The 22192-nt window shown below is 43.3% G+C and overlaps 1 protein-coding gene across 1 annotated transcript in view; it reads right to left on the minus strand.

Moving 5' to 3' along the window:
• Positions 1-22192, minus strand: part of nedd1 (NEDD1 gamma-tubulin ring complex targeting factor) — a 42024-nt gene that overhangs the window by 14491 nt on the left and 5341 nt on the right. Inside the window, exons 2-11 of the mRNA XM_080207125.1 lie at positions 21586-21731; positions 19579-19671; positions 19304-19420; positions 15563-15703; positions 13102-13331; positions 8684-8885; positions 6135-6339; positions 3913-4056; positions 3779-3826; positions 2388-2596 (exon numbers count right to left, since the gene is read on the minus strand). Of these exons, the coding sequence (XP_080063251.1) occupies positions 2388-2596; positions 3779-3826; positions 3913-4056; positions 6135-6339; positions 8684-8885; positions 13102-13331; positions 15563-15703; positions 19304-19420; positions 19579-19671; positions 21586-21723 (1527 nt within the window). The 5' untranslated portion in view covers positions 21724-21731. The remainder of the gene's footprint in view (positions 1-2387; positions 2597-3778; positions 3827-3912; positions 4057-6134; positions 6340-8683; positions 8886-13101; positions 13332-15562; positions 15704-19303; positions 19421-19578; positions 19672-21585; positions 21732-22192) is intronic.

A 22192-nucleotide genomic window follows, 5' to 3' on the forward strand; every position in this document is an offset into this window, starting at 1 on the left:
CCCCTGGGCCGGATGGGATTTATCCCAGGATTCTCTGGGAGGCTAGGGAGGAGATTGCAGAGCCTTTGGCTTTGATCTTCATGTCGTCATTGACTTCAGGTATAGTGCCGGAAGACTGGAGAATAGCAAATGTTGTCCCCTTGTTCAAGAAGGGGAGTAGAGGCCATCCTGGTAATTATAGACCAGTATAGTTACTTCTGTTGTGGGCAAAGTTTTGGAAAGAATTATAAGGGATAGGATATATAATCATCTAAAGGGAAATAAATTGATTTTGGATAGTCAACACGGTTTTATGATGGGTAGGTCGTGCCTCACAAACTTTATCGAGTTTTTTGAAAAGGTGACCAAAGAGGTGGATAAGGATAAGGCAGTTGACGTGGTGTATGTGGATTTTAGCAAAGCGTTTGGTAAGGTTCCCCATGGTAGGCTATTGCAGAAAATGCAGATGCATGGGATTGAGGGTGATTTAGCAGTTTGGATCAGGAATTGGCCAGCTGACAGAAGACAGAGGGTGGTGGTCGATGGGAAATATTCAACCTGGAGTTCAGTTACTAGTGGTGTACCTCAAGGATCTGTTTTGGGGCCACTGCTGTTTGTCATTTTTATAAATGACCTAGATGAGGGTGTAGAAGGATGGATTAGTAAATTTGCTGATAACACCAAAGTCGGAGGAGTTGTAGACAGTGAGGATGGACGTTACAGTTTGCAGAGGGACATAGATAAGCTGCAGAGCTGGGCCGAGAGGTGACAGATGGAGTTTAATACGGAAAAGTGTGAGGTGATTCACTTTGGTAAGAATAACAGGAGTACAGAATATAGGGCTAATGGAAGGACTCTTAGTAGTGTTGACGAGCAGAGATCTCGGGGTACATGTGCATAGCTCCCTGAAAGTTGGCACCCAGGTTGATAAGGTTGTTAAGAAAGCGTACGGTGTGTTAGCTTTTATTGGTAGAGGGATTGAATTTCGGAGCCGTGTGGTCATGTTACAACTGTACAAAACTCTGGTGCAGCCGAACTTGGAGTGTTGCGTACAGTTCTGGTCGCCGCATTATAAGAAAGATGTGGAGGCATTGGAAAGGGTGCAGAGGAGGTTTACCGGGATGTTGCCTGGTATGGTGGGAAGGTCTTATGAGGAAAGGCTGAGGGACTTGAGGTTATTTTCATTGGAGAGAAGGTTACGAGGTGACCTAATTGAGGCATACAAGATGATCAAAGGATTGGATAGGGTGGACAGTGAGAGCCTTTTTCCTCAGATGGTGACGGCTAACACAAGGGGCCATAGCTTTAAATTAAGGGGCAGAAATTATAGGACAGATGTCAGGGGTAGTAAGGGCGTGGAATGCCCTGCCTGCAGCAGTTGTGGACTCGCCAACTTTAACGGCGTTCAAATGGTCAGTGGATAGGCATATGGATAACATTGGAATAGTTTAGGTTAGAGGGTCATTAGATTGGTTCCACTGGTCGGCACAACATCGAGGGCTGAAGGGCCTGTACTGCGCCATAATGTTCTATGTTCAGATTATGTCATCACAGTTTTGATTCTATTGCAGCACTCATGGGGCTCTCAGAGCTGGTCAGCTTTTCCATATCTGTCAAAATCAGTTGAGCATATACAACTTTTCATCCCTATTTAAAAATTCTTCTCCTTCACAAAAACACTACTCTTTCTGTAGTTCCATAGAATTTGCCTTCAGTGAGCATCGTCAGAATATTCAAATACTGACTATCACAATCAAACCTTGCACACTTTCCATGGGGAGATTTGGATAGTTCTCAGGAGCAAGGTGTTTACAATCCTTGCCTCTAAAGCCCAAAAGCTCTGCCATTAACTAGTGTTCCTCATTGGGATTAACCAACTCAGCACAGACCAAGGAGTAAGTCTGGGAACGTTTCCTCATCTTAATGCTTCAGCTATTCAGTGTGAACTGGTGAGCTATTAGTTCAGGAACATAAGCAAGTTATTCAGCCATTGGAACCCGATTAATGCCTCAGCTACATTTACCCACCTGTGCTCCATATCCACAGATATCCTCACAAAACAAAACTCTATTAATCTCAGGCTTGACAATCACAATTATCTCCACAGGATTGTTTTAGGAGATGTTCCAGTTTACCATTACCTTATGTGTGAAAAAAGTGTTTTCTTAGTTCACTCCTGGATGGTGTAGCTAACTTTAAGATCATGCTGCCTTGTTTTAGATTTCAGCCACTCCACCCCAAGATGAAATCAGTTCTCTTTATCTATCTAGAGTATTAAAATCTTTAAACAGTAGAAATACCTCAATTAGATCATGGCTTGTCTTTTAAGCACAAGGTACAAGCCAAATTTATGTGACTTGTCCTCATTAAAGCAAACAGAAACACAAATGTTGATGTAGATCTAGTACCTGGCCAACTGGCTCTTTTGAATCTTGTCTCCCACTCTGCAGTTTGTTAAATATGGCACTTATGTCTCGTTGTGGATTCTGTTCTTTAATGGGAGATGGAGATCCAAAACCCTGTAAGGAGTTCGAACTCAACTCTTCCTGTGTACTGGCACCCACTGGATTACTTCTTGTGGAAAATATGGTGTTCAATTGTGGCAAAAAGCCCGAACCTACAAGGAAAAATATATTTGAGCCCTTTGCTCCAACAACACAAGAAGCTCAACACCATCTGGCACAAAGCAGCCCAACTGACTGGCCCCACAATCCACCACTGTAAACATTCACTCCCACCACTGTAGGCAACACAGTGGCTGCAGCAACTCGCCATACCTTTTTTGATGCACCTTCCAAATCCGTGACCTCTAAAGGCAGCTGACACATGGGAGCACCCACTATCTGCAGGTTCCCCTCCAAGTCACACACTATCCTGACTTGGAACTACATCACAGTTCTACTGTCACTGGGTCTAAACCCTGGAACGCTTTCCCTAACAGCACTGTAGGTGTACCGACACCACTTAGGCTGCAGCAATTCAATGACGAGGTTCACCACAACCTTTTCAAGGGCATTTAGGAATGGTGAGAAATGCTGGCCATGCTCGCAGCACCAGACTTCCCACAGGAGATGGTGGTGTAATGGCAATGCCACTGGAATAGCAATCCAGAAGCCCAAATAAAAAGAGCTAAAGCTGTATTCCCAGCCTCTCACTTAGTTGCCTCCTACTGATCAGAAACATTTCCAAATGGGAGCTGCACTTAGTCAAGTCTACAAAAGATGATTGGAAAACTGAGTGAGCACAAACCCTTTGGCACTGATTTTCTATTAAAACACCAGGGATTTGCTCTAAGAGGCATCTGAAAAGACTGAATTTGCTTTATTGAACAAAAATAAAGTCAAGAGTTGCCACAACTGAAATCTCGAAGAGAAATGGATGAAAGAGGTACAAGAAGGATTTCTGACTTCAGCGACAGATCAGAGACAGCAGAATCCTGATGACAAAGGATTACAGCAATTATTTTCTTTGGATAGAGACTGATGCAACATGGTTAATATTCCCAACTTGAGATGTGTCACCAAAATGCCAAAAAGGATTTTTCAATTGTTTAACTGGAGATCTAATTTAATGTGTCAACCTATATCAAAGAAATACAATTTCTGCTATTCTCAATGCAATCAATATATCTCATCCATAATGCTAGGGATTGCAATTAGTGGGAGTTAGTTTCATTTGGGACTGCTGTAGGGAGCTGCAGCTTTCATCCCCTACATTCAAACCCACGGTCCCCGTCCATTAGTGGGTATCTGGACACATATTAACTAAATTAATTATCATTCAAGGAAGTCTGTCTTACCATTCCCTCTTGCAATGCTGTCTTCACCAGTTTTTATTCCCACAACATCTACAAAAGCAAACCATAAATCATCATATTAGGTGTTTCATGAACCGTTTTCACAACTCAATGAATACTAATTTAAATCAACTTACCATCTCTGACTGGTGAGAACACATCCCCAAAACTGGTTCTGCCCACACAATCAAGGTTTTTAAAGTTGCCACTGTTGTCTGCTCTTTTTGCATTTTCTGTCTCTTTGGATGGAATGACATCCAAGCTGGTGCTATGTGATAAACCTAGAAATGAAGCACAATTGGTTTTTATTAGTGAGCGAAAACGCTGTTTTGTGCCAAATTGTTGAAAAATACCATTCATCTATCCAAAGAATGCTAATATCATAATCCTCAAACTAGATTCCGAAAGTACATCGTGGGCCGAAGGGCCTGTTCTGCGCTGTAATGTTCTATGTTCTATGTTACAACAACAGGATGTGGATGTGCCGGCGTTGGACTGGGGTAAACACAGTAAGAAGTCTGACAACAGCAGGTTTAAGCCCAACCGATTTATTTGATAGTACACTCACTAGCTTTCGGGTTAGCCCCTTCGTCAGCCCCTTCACCTGACAAAGGGACTAACCCGAAAGCTTGTGAATTTACTATCAAATAAATCGGTTGGACTTAAACCTGGTGTTGTCAGACTTTTTACTACAACAACAGGAGACAGGGCATTCAGTCCAACAGTATTTTGATCAAGTCCTTCCACCTCTCCTTGCACAATATCTATCGGTTCTTTTCTCTGAATAAATCTACTTCTCTCCTGAACTCTTTTATGCAGTTCATTGCCAATGTCTAGAAAAATAAACTTAAATTTATAGCTTAACCCACTTGCTTAAAATTAATATCCCAATACACGGAGCTCTGAAAGCAAAGATTTTAAACTTTATGGCTAAGGTTATGATCTAAAGTTAAATATGTAGTGATCTTGGTGACATTAACAATCACAATTCTTTAGCCATCCACAGATGCCCTGATGGCATTAAGAATCAATCATAACAATGGACTGGAGTCATGTATCTTGCAGAATGGGATAGAGATGGTATATTCCCTTTCCTGAGCGATACTGATGGGCTAGCTTGGTATGCTGGATATATTTTACAGCTCACCGCGGTGGAATTTGAACTCATGACTTTGGCTGGTCACCCAGTACCACAACCACTCAGCTACTATATCCAAATGTTCAGAAAAGCTGCCCGGAAATCCCAGAAATTGTACAGGGGGATTCTCTGAGCCTGCTGACTCCAATTGCGAATCATCAATTGCAACAGCCCAGAGAATCGGCATTGGACAAGGAGGGGTTTTGCGCCGGGTGCGATAGCCAGCGAAATGCTCCCTAGCCGTGCCACTGCAAAGATTGAGTTCCCAGCAGAGCGGGCAGGGAGCCAGTAACTACTGAAATCGCCTCTTTACCATGTCAGGACCATTACTTGTGGTTAGGATCAATGAAAGCAGTTCAGATGCTTCACAGTTAAGTCTGCCACTAAAGGCTTTCTTTTGAAATTGACCCACCAAAGCCTCCCAGTTGGCTTAAAAAGGTAGTGGGAGGAGGAGGAGGAGTAGTCAGTAGGAGTAAGGAGTTGGAGGTGGGAAGGGTAGCGTCAGTGGGATTGGGTGAGGGAGAGGTGGTTCAGGTCACCCCCATGTCTGCATGGTTGCATGGGGCAAGGGAGTGGAGAGGGAGGGCTACCCGTTATTTGTGGGTGTCTGGGAGGAGTGGGGATGGTGAGGCTGGCCCGCTTTTATTGAGAGGTTGGTGGTGCTCCCTGGTCGGAAGAATAGTTGTCATTTTAATTTTTTGAGAGCAGAGGCGTCAGTAAACAATCGTGGAGATTGGGACACCAATTTAAAATGGCAACCCAGTCTGGTAACAGCGGAGCTGGCCAGCAACTTGCCCATGAGCATTAATCAGGTAGGAGAATCCATCTGATAGACACTGCTAACATCTCTAGGGCACTTAGTCCCAATTCGGGAGGAATGGAGCTGGAATATTTTCCTGCTGGTAGTATACTTGTCATTTTTTTTTAACTGCTGGGATATTTGAGGGGCAATCAAAACAAGGGACAGAGTGACTATGATCTGATTTACAGGTTTGGTATGTTTATGAGCTTAGCAATTCTTCAAACATGCTTACGTAAGATAATTCACCAAGGATGGTTGTGGAACAGGAATAGATTTAAATGGGTTGTTGTGATCGAAAGGAGGAGATATGTAAGGGGGTGAAAGAAAGGTGTCACTGATAAAGTTTTATGATAAATAAGAATTATTCTCAACCTAACGGAATGCTCTTGTCCACTGAATTCAGATTGAAGGAATTCTACCTTTCACATCGAGATTAGCTTCAGCTCCTTTTTGTTCGACAGAAGCAGGAGGTACTTTAACAGTTGGTGCAGATGTCATCAATGCAGTCAGCTCCTGGACGTCCTTCGTACTGCCACTACCTGAAGCACTGTTCACCTTTGCTGACGTCCTCTTAGTCGACAGTGCGGATGAAGACCTGCTGGCAAAGCTTTTACCTCCATTTGACTAAAAGGGAGAACAGGCTTCGTTTAGAAGTGCAACAAACCTGCCACTGACACCTGAAAGGCTAATTATAGGACAATTTGTGCAGAAATAACAAGGCCCAATAGAACTGACAATCAACCAGTGATTTCTACAATGATTCTACAAATATAAAGACACATTAAACTTCAGTGCAACTCTTAATTCTGTTAAAGTGGCTTATCCTCCAAACATAAATGAACAGGTTGAATAATTCAGAGGGGAAAAGAAATTAGTTACAGACCTTGAAATTCGTTGAGCTGCATTTAGAATCATAGGACCCTACAGGGCAGAAACAGGCCCTTCAGCCCATCGAGTCTGCACTGAACACAATCCCACCCAGGCCCTACCTCCATATCCCTACATATTATACCCACTAATCCCTCTAACCTACGCATCCCTGGACACTAAGGGGCAATTTCTTAGCATGGCCAATCAACCTAACCCACACACCTTTGGACTGTGGGAGGAAACCGGAGTACTCGGAGGAAATCCACGCAGACACGAGGAGAATGTGCAAACTCCACACAGACAGTGACCCAAGCCGGGAATCGAACACAGGTCCCTGGAGCTGTGAAGCAGCAGTGCTAATCACTGTGCTACTGTACCGTTTACTCCTTCAGAGGGGTCTGAAATATCTTCCCCATTTGATCATTTGTTGGGGGGAGGGTGCAAAAAGGAGTGGCGGGGGGGGAAATTTTTAAACAGATTTTCCATCTACGCCCACATCAACGAGGATAGTTTGCGCTCTTCAACAACCCATGCCAACTGAGAACCTCTCAGACCCAACAGGTCTAGTGCTTCACCAGATTGAGGTAAAGGATGGCAGAGTGGACTGGTTGTTACTCGGGTCAGAGCGGCTCCAGTCGAAGCCAGAATTATTGTCCATAACACAGTGGGGCAGGTTTGGCCAATCTTTTCACACACAGGGGTAGGGGAATGGTTTAAAATGCTGCTTAGTCAAAGTGCCAATGAACAAATTTTGGAAAGTTTAGCAAAACCTTAAACATGAATTTCAAAAAGGAATGAGCAGAAACAGTTTGCTGAGTAATAAATAATGCAGAGTGAGTGTGTTTCCAGCTCAGTTGCAGGCTAAGGATGCTCTCACCCTGACCCACCGACAGAATGGGTGATGGTGTGTGGGTAAAAAAAATCGATACTGTGACTGAGCCAGAGTCTGAACACACCAAAAGATTCCCGCGCATTCCCCTGCTCGACACAGACCCTCGCACCCCACCCCAGCTCGACACAGCCCCTCGCACCCCACCCCAGCTCGACACAGCCCCTCGCACCCTACCCCAGCTCGACACAGCCCCTCGCACCCTACCCCAGCTCGACACAGCCCCTCGCACCCTACCCCAGCTCGACACAGACCCTCGCACCCTACCCCAGCTCGACACAGACCCTCGCACGCTACCCCAGCTCGACACAGCCCCTCGCACCCTACCCCAGCTCGACTCAGCCCCTCGCACCCTACCCCAGCTCGACACAGCCCCTCGCACCCCACCCCAGCTCGACACAGCCCCTCGCACCCCACCCCAGCTCGACACAGACCCTCGCACCCTACCCCAGCTCGACACAGCCCCTCGCACCCTACCCCAGCTCGACACAGACCCTCGCACCCTACCCCAGCTCGACACAGACCCTCGCACCCTACCCCAGCTCGACACAGACCCTCGCACGCTACCCCAGCTCGACACAGCCCCTCGCACCCTACCCCAGCTCGACACAGACCCTCGCACCCTACCCCAGCTCGACACAGACCCTCGCACCCTACCCCAGCTCGACACAGACCCTCGCACGCTACCCCTGCTCGACAGCCCCTCACACCCTACCCCAGCTCGACACAGACCCTCGCACCCTGACCCTGCTCAACACAGACCCTCGCACCCTACCCCTGCTCGACAGCCCCTCACACCCTACCCCAGCTCGACACAGACCCTCGCACCCTGACCCTGCTCAACACAGACCCTCGCACCCTACCCCAGCTCGACACAGCCCCTCGCACCCACCTGGTCCCTGACATACACACACCTCCCCCATCCCAACACACCCTTGCGCCTCCCCCCACAGACCCTTCCACTTCCCCCATAGATGCTCACACCCCCCACCCCGTCCCCCCCGACACACACCCGGCGCCCACCCCTGTCCCAACACTGAGAGAGATTAGGGTCCCTTAAAGATTCATTAGGTCATCTATGTATGAAGCCAAGCAGATGCGTGAGATTCTAAACAAATATTTCCCATCAGTATTTACTGTAGAGAAAGACATGGAAGCTCGAGAACACCCCACCCACCCCCTACTTCCCACGACTCACAATCTACTTGCCTTGAATTGTGTGGAACCATTCTGGAACTTTAAGCACCGTATAGATTTCCTGTGGGCACTGACAATTTTTAGTGGTGAAGTTGTCACTCTTAAATCATAGACATAAATTCTGCCCCTGATGGATCCTACAGCCAAAGTTGCTCCATCAGTCATAAAGTCCACCGCAGTCAAAGGAGCTTCAACAGAAATAGTTCTCAATAGCCTGTGCAGACACAAGATTTAACAATACAGCCATGAAGTTTCAACTCAAATTCTTAGCTTAAAAATGTTCCATCACTGCATTTTAAATATGGTATGTCTATGCATAAATTGTGGATTATAAATCTGGAATTTAATTGAAATAATGAAGTTTATCTGAAAGGGTGGGGGATTACACAGCAGCTGAGGAGCAGAAACAAAACCATTTCAAAATGAGCAACCAAAAACTCAAATACAGCCATGAGCCACACTCAATGTTAAAATGGTGACACAGGCTTGTTGGGCCGAAGGGCCCGTTTCCTGTGCTGCGTTGTTCTTTATTCTTTAACCAAATGGCTGAAAACTCATTTTCTGAAAGCTGATCAGGCACCATCTCCATCTGCACTGAGCTGACAGCTTATTGAGAACAAGATTTACAACCAATTAAAAATGACAACATCTTAAAAACTCCACTGACCAATGCAGAGATTTCTCCACTCCAACAGTCTTAAACAATGTTTCTGTAACAAGGGGAGATAGAGTCCAAATGGGGAGGAAAAGTAAATAACCTAAAAATATGACTCTTACACAGAAAAGGAGAATGGATGTTTTGAACTGCACCAATATCGGTCCTGGTCTGTAAACAACTGTGTGAAGTGGTCACTTTCTGACCCGTTAATAGTCGGCTCCCAACATGTGGAAAATGGTCCATATCGTTCCTCCTCGGCCTGAATTGCTGCTGTGTGTTGCGCTCTCTGACACAATTCCTTTAACTGGGTGGCTTTGTTCTCCAATTTCTCCTATTTGTCTTCTGCATCAACTAATCTTCTGCTTGGACATGAGCAGCTCTTTATTCTTGGCATCTGCTTTCACAATCCATTCATTTTCGCCATTTATGGTTTCTTCAAAGGTGAATCCATCAATCCCTTCCACAACAATTGATAATGGTCTCTCCCTCCTCACGCTTTGCATGTTTTCAAACAACTGCCAGATTCCTTTTGAAGCTGCTTCGAACTCTATTTGTACGATCGATATTTCTTCCTCTTTCTTGATATGTTTGTTCGACAATTCTCCTGAATTGCTAACTTGTTTCAGCAATTGTGTTCTCTCTTTGGGCTTGTCCATTGCTGAGCCTTCCTCAGCATCCGCACACCAGGCAGTTTCTGCCTCTCTGCAGAATGCCAATTTCTCCAGCTCACTTGTGTATTCCACCTGACCAGTAGCTCATTCATTCAATTGGATTTCTAAAGGATTCCCTGGCTCTGGTGTATGACACCTCGGTTCTAATTTTTGATTCTTGCAGTGCCATGCTACGACTTTTGTTGCTGAGTTCCACTTGTGCTTTTTCTTTGAAGGCTTTTTACCTATTATTCACATCTTCATGCTCCTTCACTGCTTGCTGCTCAATGTTGTGCTTGCCCCAGTAGATTTCCCAGGCTATTTCCACCTTTTTCATAGTGCTAGTTTTTTTCTTAGCTTTGATGTCGCTGGGCTGCTTCTCATTTAGATTAGGGTCACAAACTTACACCTCATTTCTATTTGCTATACTTCTTGGTGAAGTTTATCTAACTCTTTTTTGTTTCTCTTTTTCAGCTGTGGCTTGTCTTACTTTCAGACTGATTACAAATTTATCTTCTGCTTGTAGTTTATTGGCTAGAGCTTTCGAGGAACTTCTCATTACAGTACAAAAGGATGAGACACAATCGAGTCTCGTTTCAGCCTTTCTTTCAATTAGTTAGTGACTCTTCCCGGGTTATTTCAGAGGAACTGCTTCTAAATTGCCCCCTCCTTCTCGGCCCTCAGGTCAGGTGACTCACTTCTGCTGTACTATCTGAAAGAGACCGATACCACATATACAACACCAATGCTCTTGTATGCCTTGGTGAAGGTTTGACAATGGCTTGGGGTCAGCATTGTTTGCATGCTGTTGTTCAATAACAGAGGGTGGGACAGGCTTGGAACTGGACTGCAGGCAGCGGAGGTTGAACAGATTCCCAACTGTGCAGTAGTTTAGCTCTACTCCAGTGGGGAGCTTGTTGAGGATGAGGTGAAGCACTGCGGCAAGGAAGGTCGAGGAGTGAGTGCTGGGATGACACAACCTTGTTTGATTCCACCCCAATGTGAATTGGGTTTGTGGTGGATCCGCTAGTCAGGATTTCAGGGGCAGGCAAAAGAAGGATGGTGACAATTTTTGGGGGCAGCTGAAACAGGCGGAAGTTCCATAATTCCTCATGGTTGACAATGTCAAAGACCTTTATGAGGTCAAAGAAGGCCATGTACAAGAGTTGCTGATCCCCACACCTCTCTTGTAGTTGCCACATGGTGAAGATGACGTCCATTGTGTGGGCGGAATCCACATTACAACTCTGGGAGGAGCTCTTCAGCCACAGGGAGAAGGTGATTAGGGAGGACTCTTGTGATGACCTTTTCTGTAACTGATAGCAGGGACATTCCTCTTTAGTTACTGCAGTCGGAATTATCATCTTTTTTGAAGATAGTGTAATCGTGACTGTCTCAGATCTCCTGGCATGTTCTCCTCTCTCCAGATAAAGAAAATTAGGTTGTGCATTTGCACCAACACATTTTAGCGTTAAAACATATAGATTCCATCTATTTCCAATACCTCTTTGTTCTTTAGCTGTTGATGGTAATCCTTTGGTTAGAATATCTTGTGCAAAACATTAAGCCTGTATTTGATTTAAATTATTTTTACCCTAATATTACTCACAAATAGTAAAACAAAGGCTTGCATTTATATAGTGCTTTTCACAACCACCAATCATCTAAGTGGTTTGAACCCAAAGAAACCCAATGTGCTCTTTCAGATTATGTGGAAACCATTCTGCTTGAATACAAAGATGCCTCCATTGTCCATCTGTAGAAGTGGAAAGGAACTCATCAAAATTGCAAGAATCGTGGCAAAATCTCACTCATCTCATCACTGTTAAGATCTTCACCAGAATATTTCTGAACAATCAGGGCTTGCTTCCAGTGTCATTAAAGGTCAAGGAGCCACTAGCATGATGTTTACGTGAAACAGCTTCAGAAAAATAGAACATAGAACATAGAACATTACAGCGCAGAACAGGCCCTTCGGCCCACGATGTTGCGCCGACCAGTTACAAAAACAATGACCCACTAGCCTATACCAATCCCTTTTCGTCCATAAACCTATCCAGAGATCTCTTAAACGCCCCCAAACTAGACGCATTTACAACTGCAGCAGGCAGGGCATTCCAATCCCTCACCACCCGCTGGGTAAAGAACCTACCCCTGACATCCGTCCTGTAGCTACCCCCCCTTAATTTAAAGCCATGCCCCCTCGTGCTAGCTTTCTCCATCCGAGGAAAAAGGCTATCACTATCCACCCTATCTAAACCTCTAATCATCTTATATGTTTCAATAAGATCCCCTCTTAGCCGCCTTCTTTCCAACGAAAACAACCCAAAAATTGCCAAGAACAGAACACGGATCTCGACACAAGATTAGCTGATCTGACCAATACCTCTGAGGGCCCCAAGGGCCTTTGAAAGGTTATGGAAAAGCGTATCATTATGGTTCAACTCTTTTTGACAGCACGCTTATGTGTCCATGGATGATGGGAAGTCCTCTGACACATTCCCAGTTACTAATTGAGTTAAACAGGGCTGTGTGCTTACACTAACCCACTTCAGCATGTTTTCCTCTGCAATGCTCTCTCAATGCCTTCCATGATGGTGATCCTGGCATTGAAATCAGGTATCAAATGGATGGGAAGCTGTTCTATTTGAGATGGCTCCAGGCAAAGGTCGGGGTCTAAAACATACTTTGTGATTTCCAGGAACAGAAGCCATGGCTATGATTAAACAAGAAACCACATGACAGCAATCCCACCAAGCTGGATGGCAGCGGAGAAGGATAGTGTTGTGAACCTCCTCAAAGGCTGCCTTCAACAATCTGTACATGCATGGCCCCAGGTACTTCAATTTCAGCACTCCCTTGATTTTATAATGTCTCTCTTCATTCTTCCAATCAAAATGTACCACTCACACTTGCCTTCAAATTTAACCTGCCACACATCTGTCCATGCCACCAGAGTTCACCACATATCCAAATTGTGTTTCATCTGCAAATTCTGAATTTGTGCCTTCTGCACCCACATCGAGTTAAAAGCATATTTCAAGAAAAGCTATGATCTTCATACTAACAATCCATCATGAGAATATGTAAAGTACCTGCAACACATCCCAACACATACTTACATCTTGCTGGATGAATCATAGCAGTTGATCTTTTTATCCAAACCAACTGTGGCGAACAATAAATCATTTACTGGTGAAAAGCAGAGTCCAGAAGCTGGAGCCTTGTGTGCATTTTCAAAGGTGTGGTAAGGTTGTTGTGTATTAACATCCCAAAGAGTTACAGTTCCACTGTCATGGACGCTTCCCAATAAAGCTTTCTTAAAGATGGAATACTTCAAATTTTGCACTGGCTGAAAGAAAGAAAAAGTCAAGCAGAAATACTTGAAATGTGCAACCATGGACCAAGGTCGAAACAGAATATGGAATTTTCTCCATCACCATGAAAAATATAATTTGGTTCAATTCTCTAACAGCTGACCTGTAATTCCGTGGATCATTTCCTGGGACAAAGAATGCTGCTTAAATTCTGTTACAAGGTCATTGGCCCAAAATGTTAACACTATCACTTTCCACAGGTGCTCCCTGACTACTGATTACCTCTGGCATTCTCTGCTTAAAGTCAACTCAATTTGTGGAGAAAACATTTCATTTTAAATACATTCTCATCTGAACTGAAGATTTAGTCCAACATGATACATGAAGCAGTATGTAACCAGTCACTAACTGTGCTCCGAAGACAAAACCAAGCTCAATTATGTTTCATTCTTTTGAAGTGATTTGTGTAGGGCTGTTCTAGTTCCAGGGAAAGCAACAAACAATTCCAATTTGTTGACAGATAAACATTCAGATTTTGCAGCAACAATATTAAGATGAAGAAACCGGTGCTTATTACCAATAACTTAAACTTCTCATTAAAATGAGGGTTTCAGCAGCAGATAAGCTGAGACAAGGGTGAGGATGGGCAACGTTAGAGGTGGAAACAGGCTGTCTTGGCAATGGTGTGAGTTTGGAGGAAGCTCATTTTGAGATCAAACGTGACACCAAGGTTGTGAACAGAGTATCTCAACGTCAGACTGTGGCTAAGGAGCAGGATGGAGTCAGGAGCTAAGTAATGGAGTTTGAAACAGGGAAGGCAAACATTGGGTTCAGTCTTTCCAATATTGGGAGGAAATTTCTGATTGTCCAGTACTGAACGTTGGATAAGCAGCCTGATAGTTTACCAATGGAGGAGGAATCAAGAGGGATAGTTGTAAAGTAAAACAGTGGGTCATCAGTGTACATGTGAAAACTAACACTGCATCTTCAAGCAAGATGTTTTTAAAGTTTATTTATTTAGCGTGGGCAGAGGAGGACACATTAGTTGAATACATTTCTGAACTAAGTTCATTCAGCACAGTTTCATATTTGGACTCAGCTGAACTTTAACACAAACATAACTTCTCCCAGAGCTCAGTAGCTGGCTGAAAAAAACAGCAATGAGATTTGTCCTGGGTAGCAATATCCACTAACTTACTGCAACACAATACAGGTCAGTAACCAGCAACTTCCATTCTCGTCATCCTTGTACTGGATCCCAACGTAGTCATGATGTGGATATGCCAGCGTTGGACTGGGGTAAACACAGTAAAAAGTCTGACAACACCAGGTTTTAGTCCAACCGATTTATTTGATAGTAAACTCACTAGCTTTCGAGGGGATTTCCTCTTCTTCAGGTGAATGGAGAGTTCTGGTCTCAGTCAGAGTGTATAAAGCACAGACAGTTTACAGATTACTGATTAGAATGTGAATCTTTACACCTAACCAGCTGTTCAAGTCCTAAAGTGGCTGACAATGTGTGTGGAAGGAGCACTGATCACAGGTTAAAGAGATGTGTATTGTCTCCAGACAGCACAGTAAGTGAGGTTTTGCAAACCCAGGCAAGTCATGGGGGTTACAGATAGTGCAACATGAACCTAAGGTGCCAGAGGACTGGAGAACAGCTAATGTGGTTCTGCTATTTAAGAAAGGTTGTCTCATGTCAATGGTAGGGAAGCTTGGGGAAAATTCTGAAGGAGAGCATCTTTCTTGACTTGAGAGGCAAGGTTGGAACAGACTAGTCGGCATGGCTTCTTCAGAGAGAGGTCAACCAAACACTCCCTGTCCTTTCTCCTTAGTGCTGCATTTTTTCTCCCTTCAAGTATTAGAATGAAGGGCAAAGAAAATTACAGCACAGGAAGAGGCACTTCAGCCCTCCAATCCTGCACTGACCATGCTGCCCAACTGAAATAAAACTTCCTACACTTCAAAGAACAAAGAAAAAAAAGTTCAGCAGTTGCCTGAAAAAAACAGCAATGAGATTTGTCAATCTTATTGCTGTATTAATCCAATTTCTTTTGAAAGTTATTACAAATCTACTTCCACCATCCTTTCAGGTAGTGCATCCAATAAATTATCCCAAAAAACCCCAAATTAAGATTATTTCCAATATCTTCCTGAACCAAGGCCAATCAATTATATCTGACAACTCATTTCCTCCACAAACTGCCAGTTTACAAAAGAGCATAGACAAAATATTAAAGCACTAGCTGAAGAAAGTACATACCTGTGTTTTACCATGACCAAATGGAGCGCTGGAAATATTAGTTGTAACACTGTGTACAATAATATCACCACTGCGGGAACCTGATGCTATATAGTAGTCATTCCAATTGAAACATACACTACTGACTTCTTCCCTGTGATCCTGCAAAGAACATTGTGAGTTAGTCATTAAAATGGAAGCTGTTTTTAGAGATGAAAATTGTAAAAAAAAATGGATTAAGCACAAAAATATCAAAGATAACTCTAACAATTAGGAACATAGAAAAGTATTGCATGGGTTGGAAGATGCTTTAAGGTGCTTAAACACGAAAACACACCCTGAACAAAAAGCTAAGTATTTCAAAGCTCAGGGAAAATAGGTGGGTGGGGTGATACCTATTCAGATCTTAAGGTTTATTTATTTGTGTCACAAGTAGGATTACATTAACACTGCAACGAAGTTACTGTGAAAATCTCCTAGTCGCCAGATTCTGGCACCTGTTTGGTTACACTGAGAAGAATTTAGCATGGCCAATGCACCTAACCAGCACGTCTTTTGGACTATGGGAGGAAACACTCGGAGGAAACCCATGCAGTTACATGGAGAACATGCAGCCTCCGCAGGGACGGTGACCTAAGCCGGAAATGGAACCTGGGTCCTGTGAGGCAGCAGTGCTGCCCTGATCTTCTCAGGTCTCGAGGGAGTTAGCTATTTCAATAAGCAATCTGAACATTTACTTTTGTGGGACATGACTCTCATCTAGTTCTACAACAGAACGACCTAGGATTCTTAATAACAATACCCATCCTAATAGTCAAGTGCTAGATATTTGTGTCTATTACATTACCATTCTCCAAGAAGGCACAACAAGGAAATACTTGCTTAGGCTAAATATTAAATTATTTATCTGCTTTAGTTTACATGGAGCAAACATAGAGAAACTGTTCAGATCAGCCTCATTTATTATATATAACGAACATCAATGCCTTGAGGGAAGGTAATGGGAATATTACGGGACTAGTAATCCAGAGGCTTAGGCTAATGCCTAGGGGACATAGGTTCAAATCAGACCATGGCAGCTGGTAGAATTTAAATTCAATCAATAAATCTGGAATTGAAAGCTAGTCTCAATAATGGTGATCATTAAATTATATCAATTGTTGTGAACATAGAACATTACAGCGCGGAACAGGCCCTTCGGCCCACAATGTTGCGCCGACCAGTCTTATTTTTAAAAAAAAACATTGACCCACTAATCTAAACCACTCCTTTTTCGTCCATAAACCTATCCACCAATCTCTTAAACGCCCCCAAACTAGGCGCATTTACAACTGCAGCAGGCAGGGCATTCCAGTCCCTCACCACCCTCTGGGTAAAGAACCTGCCCCTGACATCCGTCCTATAACTACCCCCCATTAATTTAAAGCCATGCCCCCTCGTGCTAGATTTCTCCATCCGAGGAAACAGGCTATCACCATCCACCCTATCTAAACCTCTAATCATCTTATATGTTTCTATAAGATCCCCTCTTAGCCGCCTTCTTTCCAGCGAAAACAACCCCAAATCCCTCAGTCTCTCCTCATAGGACCTCCCCTGCATACCAGGCAACATCCTGGTAAACCTCCTCTGCACCCTCTCCAAAGCCTCCACATCCTTCCTGTAATGTGGGGACCAGAACTGCACACAGTACTCCAAGTGCGGCCGCACCAGAGTTGTGTACAGTTGCAACATGACGCTGCGACTCCTAAATTCAATCCCCCTACCAATAAACGCCAAGACACCGTATGCCTTCTTAACAACCTTATCTACTTGATTCCCAACTTTCAGGGATCTATGTACACATACACCTAGATCCCTCTGCTCCTCCACTCTATTCAAAGTCCTCCCGTTAGCCCTATACTCAACACATCTGTTATTCCTACCGAAATGGATTACCTCACACTTCTCCGCATTAAACTCCATCCGCCACCTCGCGGCCCAGCTCTGCAACCTGTCCAAGTCACCCTGCAAACTTCGACACCCTTCCTCACAATCTACCACACCTCCGACTTTGGTGTCATCAGCAAACTTACTAATCCATCCAACTATACCCTCATCCAGATCATTAATAAAGATTACGAACAGCAGTGGCCCCAAAACAGATCCCTGAGGCACACCACTCGTAACCGAACTCCATGATGAATAATTACCATCAACCACCACCCTCTGTCTCCTATCTGCTAACCAATTCCTGATCCAAGTACCTAAATTACCACCAATCCCATACATCTGCATTTTCTGCAGAAGCATACCATGGTGAACCTTATCAAACGCCTTACTAAAATCCATATATACCACATCTACTGCCTTACCCCTATCCACCTCTTTGGTCACCTTCTCAAAGAACTCAATAAGGTTAGTAAGGCACGACCTTCATCTGGTTCATTCATGTCCTTTCCTTCCTTCAGGGAAGGAAATCTGCCATCCTTACCTGTGACTCACATCAATAGCAATGGGGCTGACACTGAAATGGCCCCATAAGCCACGCAGATCAAGAGCTGCGAGGGATGGACAACAAATGCTGGCCATTAAAGGATAAAGGAAAACATCTTTACTGATTTAAATGACATAGCCATCATTTAATCTGAAGGCACTTTATGTAAACACAGCTGTCGGTGTTGGAATTCAAGCTTTCATATTAAAACAATAAATGCTTCTATCCACACAGTCAGAGAAGAGGAAATGGATGAAAGATACTACAAATTACATTGCAAAATAAAATGTAAAATTACTTTTCAAAACTGTTGATGCAGAGTCTAGGATTCGCATCAAAATATTTTGTTCAACTACCAGAATGCAACACTCAATGCATTTTTCATTTTCTATAACTGAAACTGAAAGAAAGTAAAAAACACAAGTCAATGTCCAATTTGAAATTCTACATATGCTGTGATAGCACAGTGACACAATGGTTAGCACTGCTGCCCCACAGCACCAAGGACTTGGGTCCGATTCCTGGTTTGTGTCTGCACAGATTTCCTCCAGGTGCTCCGGTTTCCTCTCTCAGCCCAACAAAGATGTGCGGGTTAGGTGGGTTGGCCATGTAAATGATCCTAGTGTCCAAAGAAGTGTAGTTTAGGTAGGTTAACCATGGTAAATATATGGGGTTATCGGGGTAGGGAGGAAAGGGCCTGGATGGGATGCCCTTTCGGCAAATCAGTGCAGGCTCAATGGGTCAGATGGCCTCTTTCTGCACTGTAGGGATTCCATGATTTTCAATGAACCTGCCCTAACTTTGACCAAAAGCTCCATGCCAAGGAATCAGAAGCTGCAAGTAAAAGATCTTGATCAATATGTGCTGAATCCTCCTCCTCATGTCTCTGAGGGAAGAGACAGTCTTTGTGATCTGGTTATAGGAAATGGGAGCAAATATTGGCCATTCAGCTCCTCAAGCATGTTCCACCATTCAGTAAGATTATAGCTGATCTGATCTTGGCCTCAACTTTACTTTGTTGGTGTGCCCATAACCCTAGATCAAAAATATCTAGCTAAGCAAAGAATATATTGAATGATCCAGTTTCCACTTCTTTCCAGGATAATGAATTCTAGAGATTTTCAGATCAATAATTCTTCCTTGCCTTTGTCTTAAAGGGACAGCTCCTTACTTTGAAACTATCCACCTTAATTATAGATGGGGATCATGAACATGAAATTGTGACATTTTTGTCATGGTACAGCAAGCTGAAATATTAACTAACTCTTAATCATTGTTGAAAACAATACCGTTAGCGTCCTATGACATCTCTTCGATTTTATATCCCAGATATTGACTGTGTTATCGAGACCTCCACTTACAATACATTTGGAAGTAGAATTCAGACTCAAACATGTCTGCTTTTTCTGTGGAACGAGACAAAATTTAATTATCAAAATGGGCTCACATACATTAAATGAAAGTTATTATAATTAATGAAGCTCAGTGCAAAAAGAATTTCTCCAAACATTATTCTGCAACCTGAAGTTAGTTTTAGACTTTTAAATAACAAATAATTACCTACCCCTTCAGCAAGATCTTTTATAGGAACTGGAGTAGATCTACAGGATGACAGCACTATCTTGTCACCACTGCTAGATGAGCTCACCACACACTGATGTACAGGAATGAAGGTAAAATGATTTCACAAATGACGTTACTTTGTCTCATTACAAGAGCCAAATACTAACTGAAGGACAACATGCTTTGTAAATAAACGTGTCTTGGCTATTCAGTATCTTTCAAACACTGAAGATTTTAAAAATGCTTGAATTTTTATAAAGAGGTTTATTAAAGTTGAAACCAGACTAAAAAACATTGCTCAAAGTTCAAATAAAATATTCTGCTGACTCTTTTATCCACTCCAAAATCTCTAGACAATTTCAAACAAATTTGAGGGAATTTTTATAACTTGGGAAGAGTTTAAGTGCATTTCAGAATGACGTTGGGGAATTAGTGGGCAACACGGAAGCATTAGCTATCAAACAAGCAGCTGTGATATGAAGGGGTCTGAAAGAGAATAATGGAGACAGGAATGAATGAGCAAACACTGCAGCATTGAAAAGACAACACAATGATTAGAAAGCAACTTATAATTCAAACACAACGAGGGACCAGGGAGTTAAATATGAAACAATTCATATCTTTATATATAGAAGTAAATCATTGCAGATGCTGGAATCAAACAAAAACAGAAAATGCTCAGCACGTTTGAGCATCTGTGTAGAGAGAACAGAGCTAACATTTTGAGTCTGGATGACTCTTTGTCAATGCTAAAAAGAACAGGAAATAGGGTGCAATTTATATTGTGGAAGGGAGGGTTGTGTGAAGCAATAGGAGCTGGATAAAGGGCCAGCGATAGATGGAGGCTGGGAAGAGATTGACAAAGATGTCATGGGCAAAGAGACGAAGGGAACATAAATGGTGGTGATCATGGTTAAGAAGGGTGCTGATAATAACGGCACATTCATTCTGCCATGTTAACTTAAGGACACTGTATTGCACACTTACATTTCACTTACGATAGCTTGGAGTCCTATTGACAGATTCTATCATCATTTTATGAAACTATTTTTCACAGAAGTTGTGAGCCTCTTGAAGAAGACAGACATAAACATCAAAATTTATCATTGGGTGGGATTTTCCAACCACACTCGCCCAAGACCAAAAAATTCCACCCGAGGTCAACGGATTTGAGCACATTCCTCCCCCACCCGCTACCATTCCTATGGTGGGCAGGATGGGAAAATCCCCAAATTGTCTCTAATGTGGCAGATCTGCCTTCAGAGAATGAAAGAAAAAAATATTGGAGATCCAGGATCTCAAACTTGAGATTGAGGTTCATAGGGCAGCAGTGATCCCTGCTCTCCCATGTGCTTCACAGACTTGGACAACCTCCAGCAGACACCTCACCGTGCTGGAGAAGTACCATTAGCAGTGCCTTCACAACATCAACCAAGTTCAGTTGAATGAAAGGGGGAATCCTCGCCCAAAGCAACATGCCCAGTGTCAGGATGCTAATCACTCAAAACCAGCTCCACTGGATGGGACATGTCACTCTGTCTTATTCAGAATCTCAAAGTAACTGCTCTACTTGGAACTTTGGTTGTGGCAGGAGACTCCCAGGAGGAAAGTGGGAATGCTGTAGGGATGGCCACAAACAATCCCTGAAAAGGTCAACCATCCCCACTGACTCATGGTAGACCCTGGCTTGTGACTAACCAAAACGAAGATGATCTATTTAGGGAGGCACCAAACACATCGAGACACTTAGGAACACACAGAGGTGAAGCTGAGGCACACAAATTTCCCAACTCATTTACCTGACCCTTCAGTCACTCTCAAGTGGCAGAGTCTGCAGACCATGCATTGGACTTGCCTTTGAACTGGAGTGGAGGCCAGTCACCCTCGATTCTTTGAGGAAACCTCAAAGACAAAATCCATAGCCACAACATTCCAATGGCAACTGATCAATTTTGCATTTAACTTATAAAAATGTAATAGTTACTGACAGCAATGAGCTCCAAAGGATATTATCAATAGTCCAGCAAACAGAAGTTACTTCACAGGGTTTCTTATGAGGGTTAAATTGCTCCACCACTGTCATTGAAACCGAGTCCCAAATTTTGATGTCATCCCCACACGAGGCTAGTTTGATGCTATCCTGCATGGTATACCCTGCAAAGTATGAAGATGAGAAATAGAACAGCCATCAGAATAAGAATACAACAGTTCCTCAAACATTAAGTAGGTACTGTGTCTGGATACAGATCAACAGAAAGACAAAAGACAACAGACAGAATCTAAACATGCAGTTTATACTATTCAGCTTTGTAAATCTGCAAGTATTTAGCCACCAAAGCATTCAAATAGCTAACAGTTAGCATTTATATTAGCACCTTTAAAACATACAAACATATGAATTGTGAGTGGGTCACTCAGTCCCTTGAGCCTGCTCTGCCATTCAGTAAGATCAGAGCTCATCTAATTTTAACCCCAACTTCACATTCCTGCCTATCCCAATAACCTTTCACCTGCAGGATGTTCAACAATCTATCTGCTTCTGTCTGAAAGATACTCAAACACTCTGCCTCAACCAATTTTTGAAAAAGAAAAATACCAATGTGAAGTTTAAAGTT

The sequence above is a fragment of the Carcharhinus amblyrhynchos genome, chromosome 19 (genome assembly GCF_965287045.1).
Source record: "Carcharhinus amblyrhynchos chromosome 19, sCarAmb.v2.hapA, whole genome shotgun sequence".
NCBI lineage: Eukaryota > Metazoa > Chordata > Chondrichthyes > Carcharhiniformes > Carcharhinidae > Carcharhinus > Carcharhinus amblyrhynchos.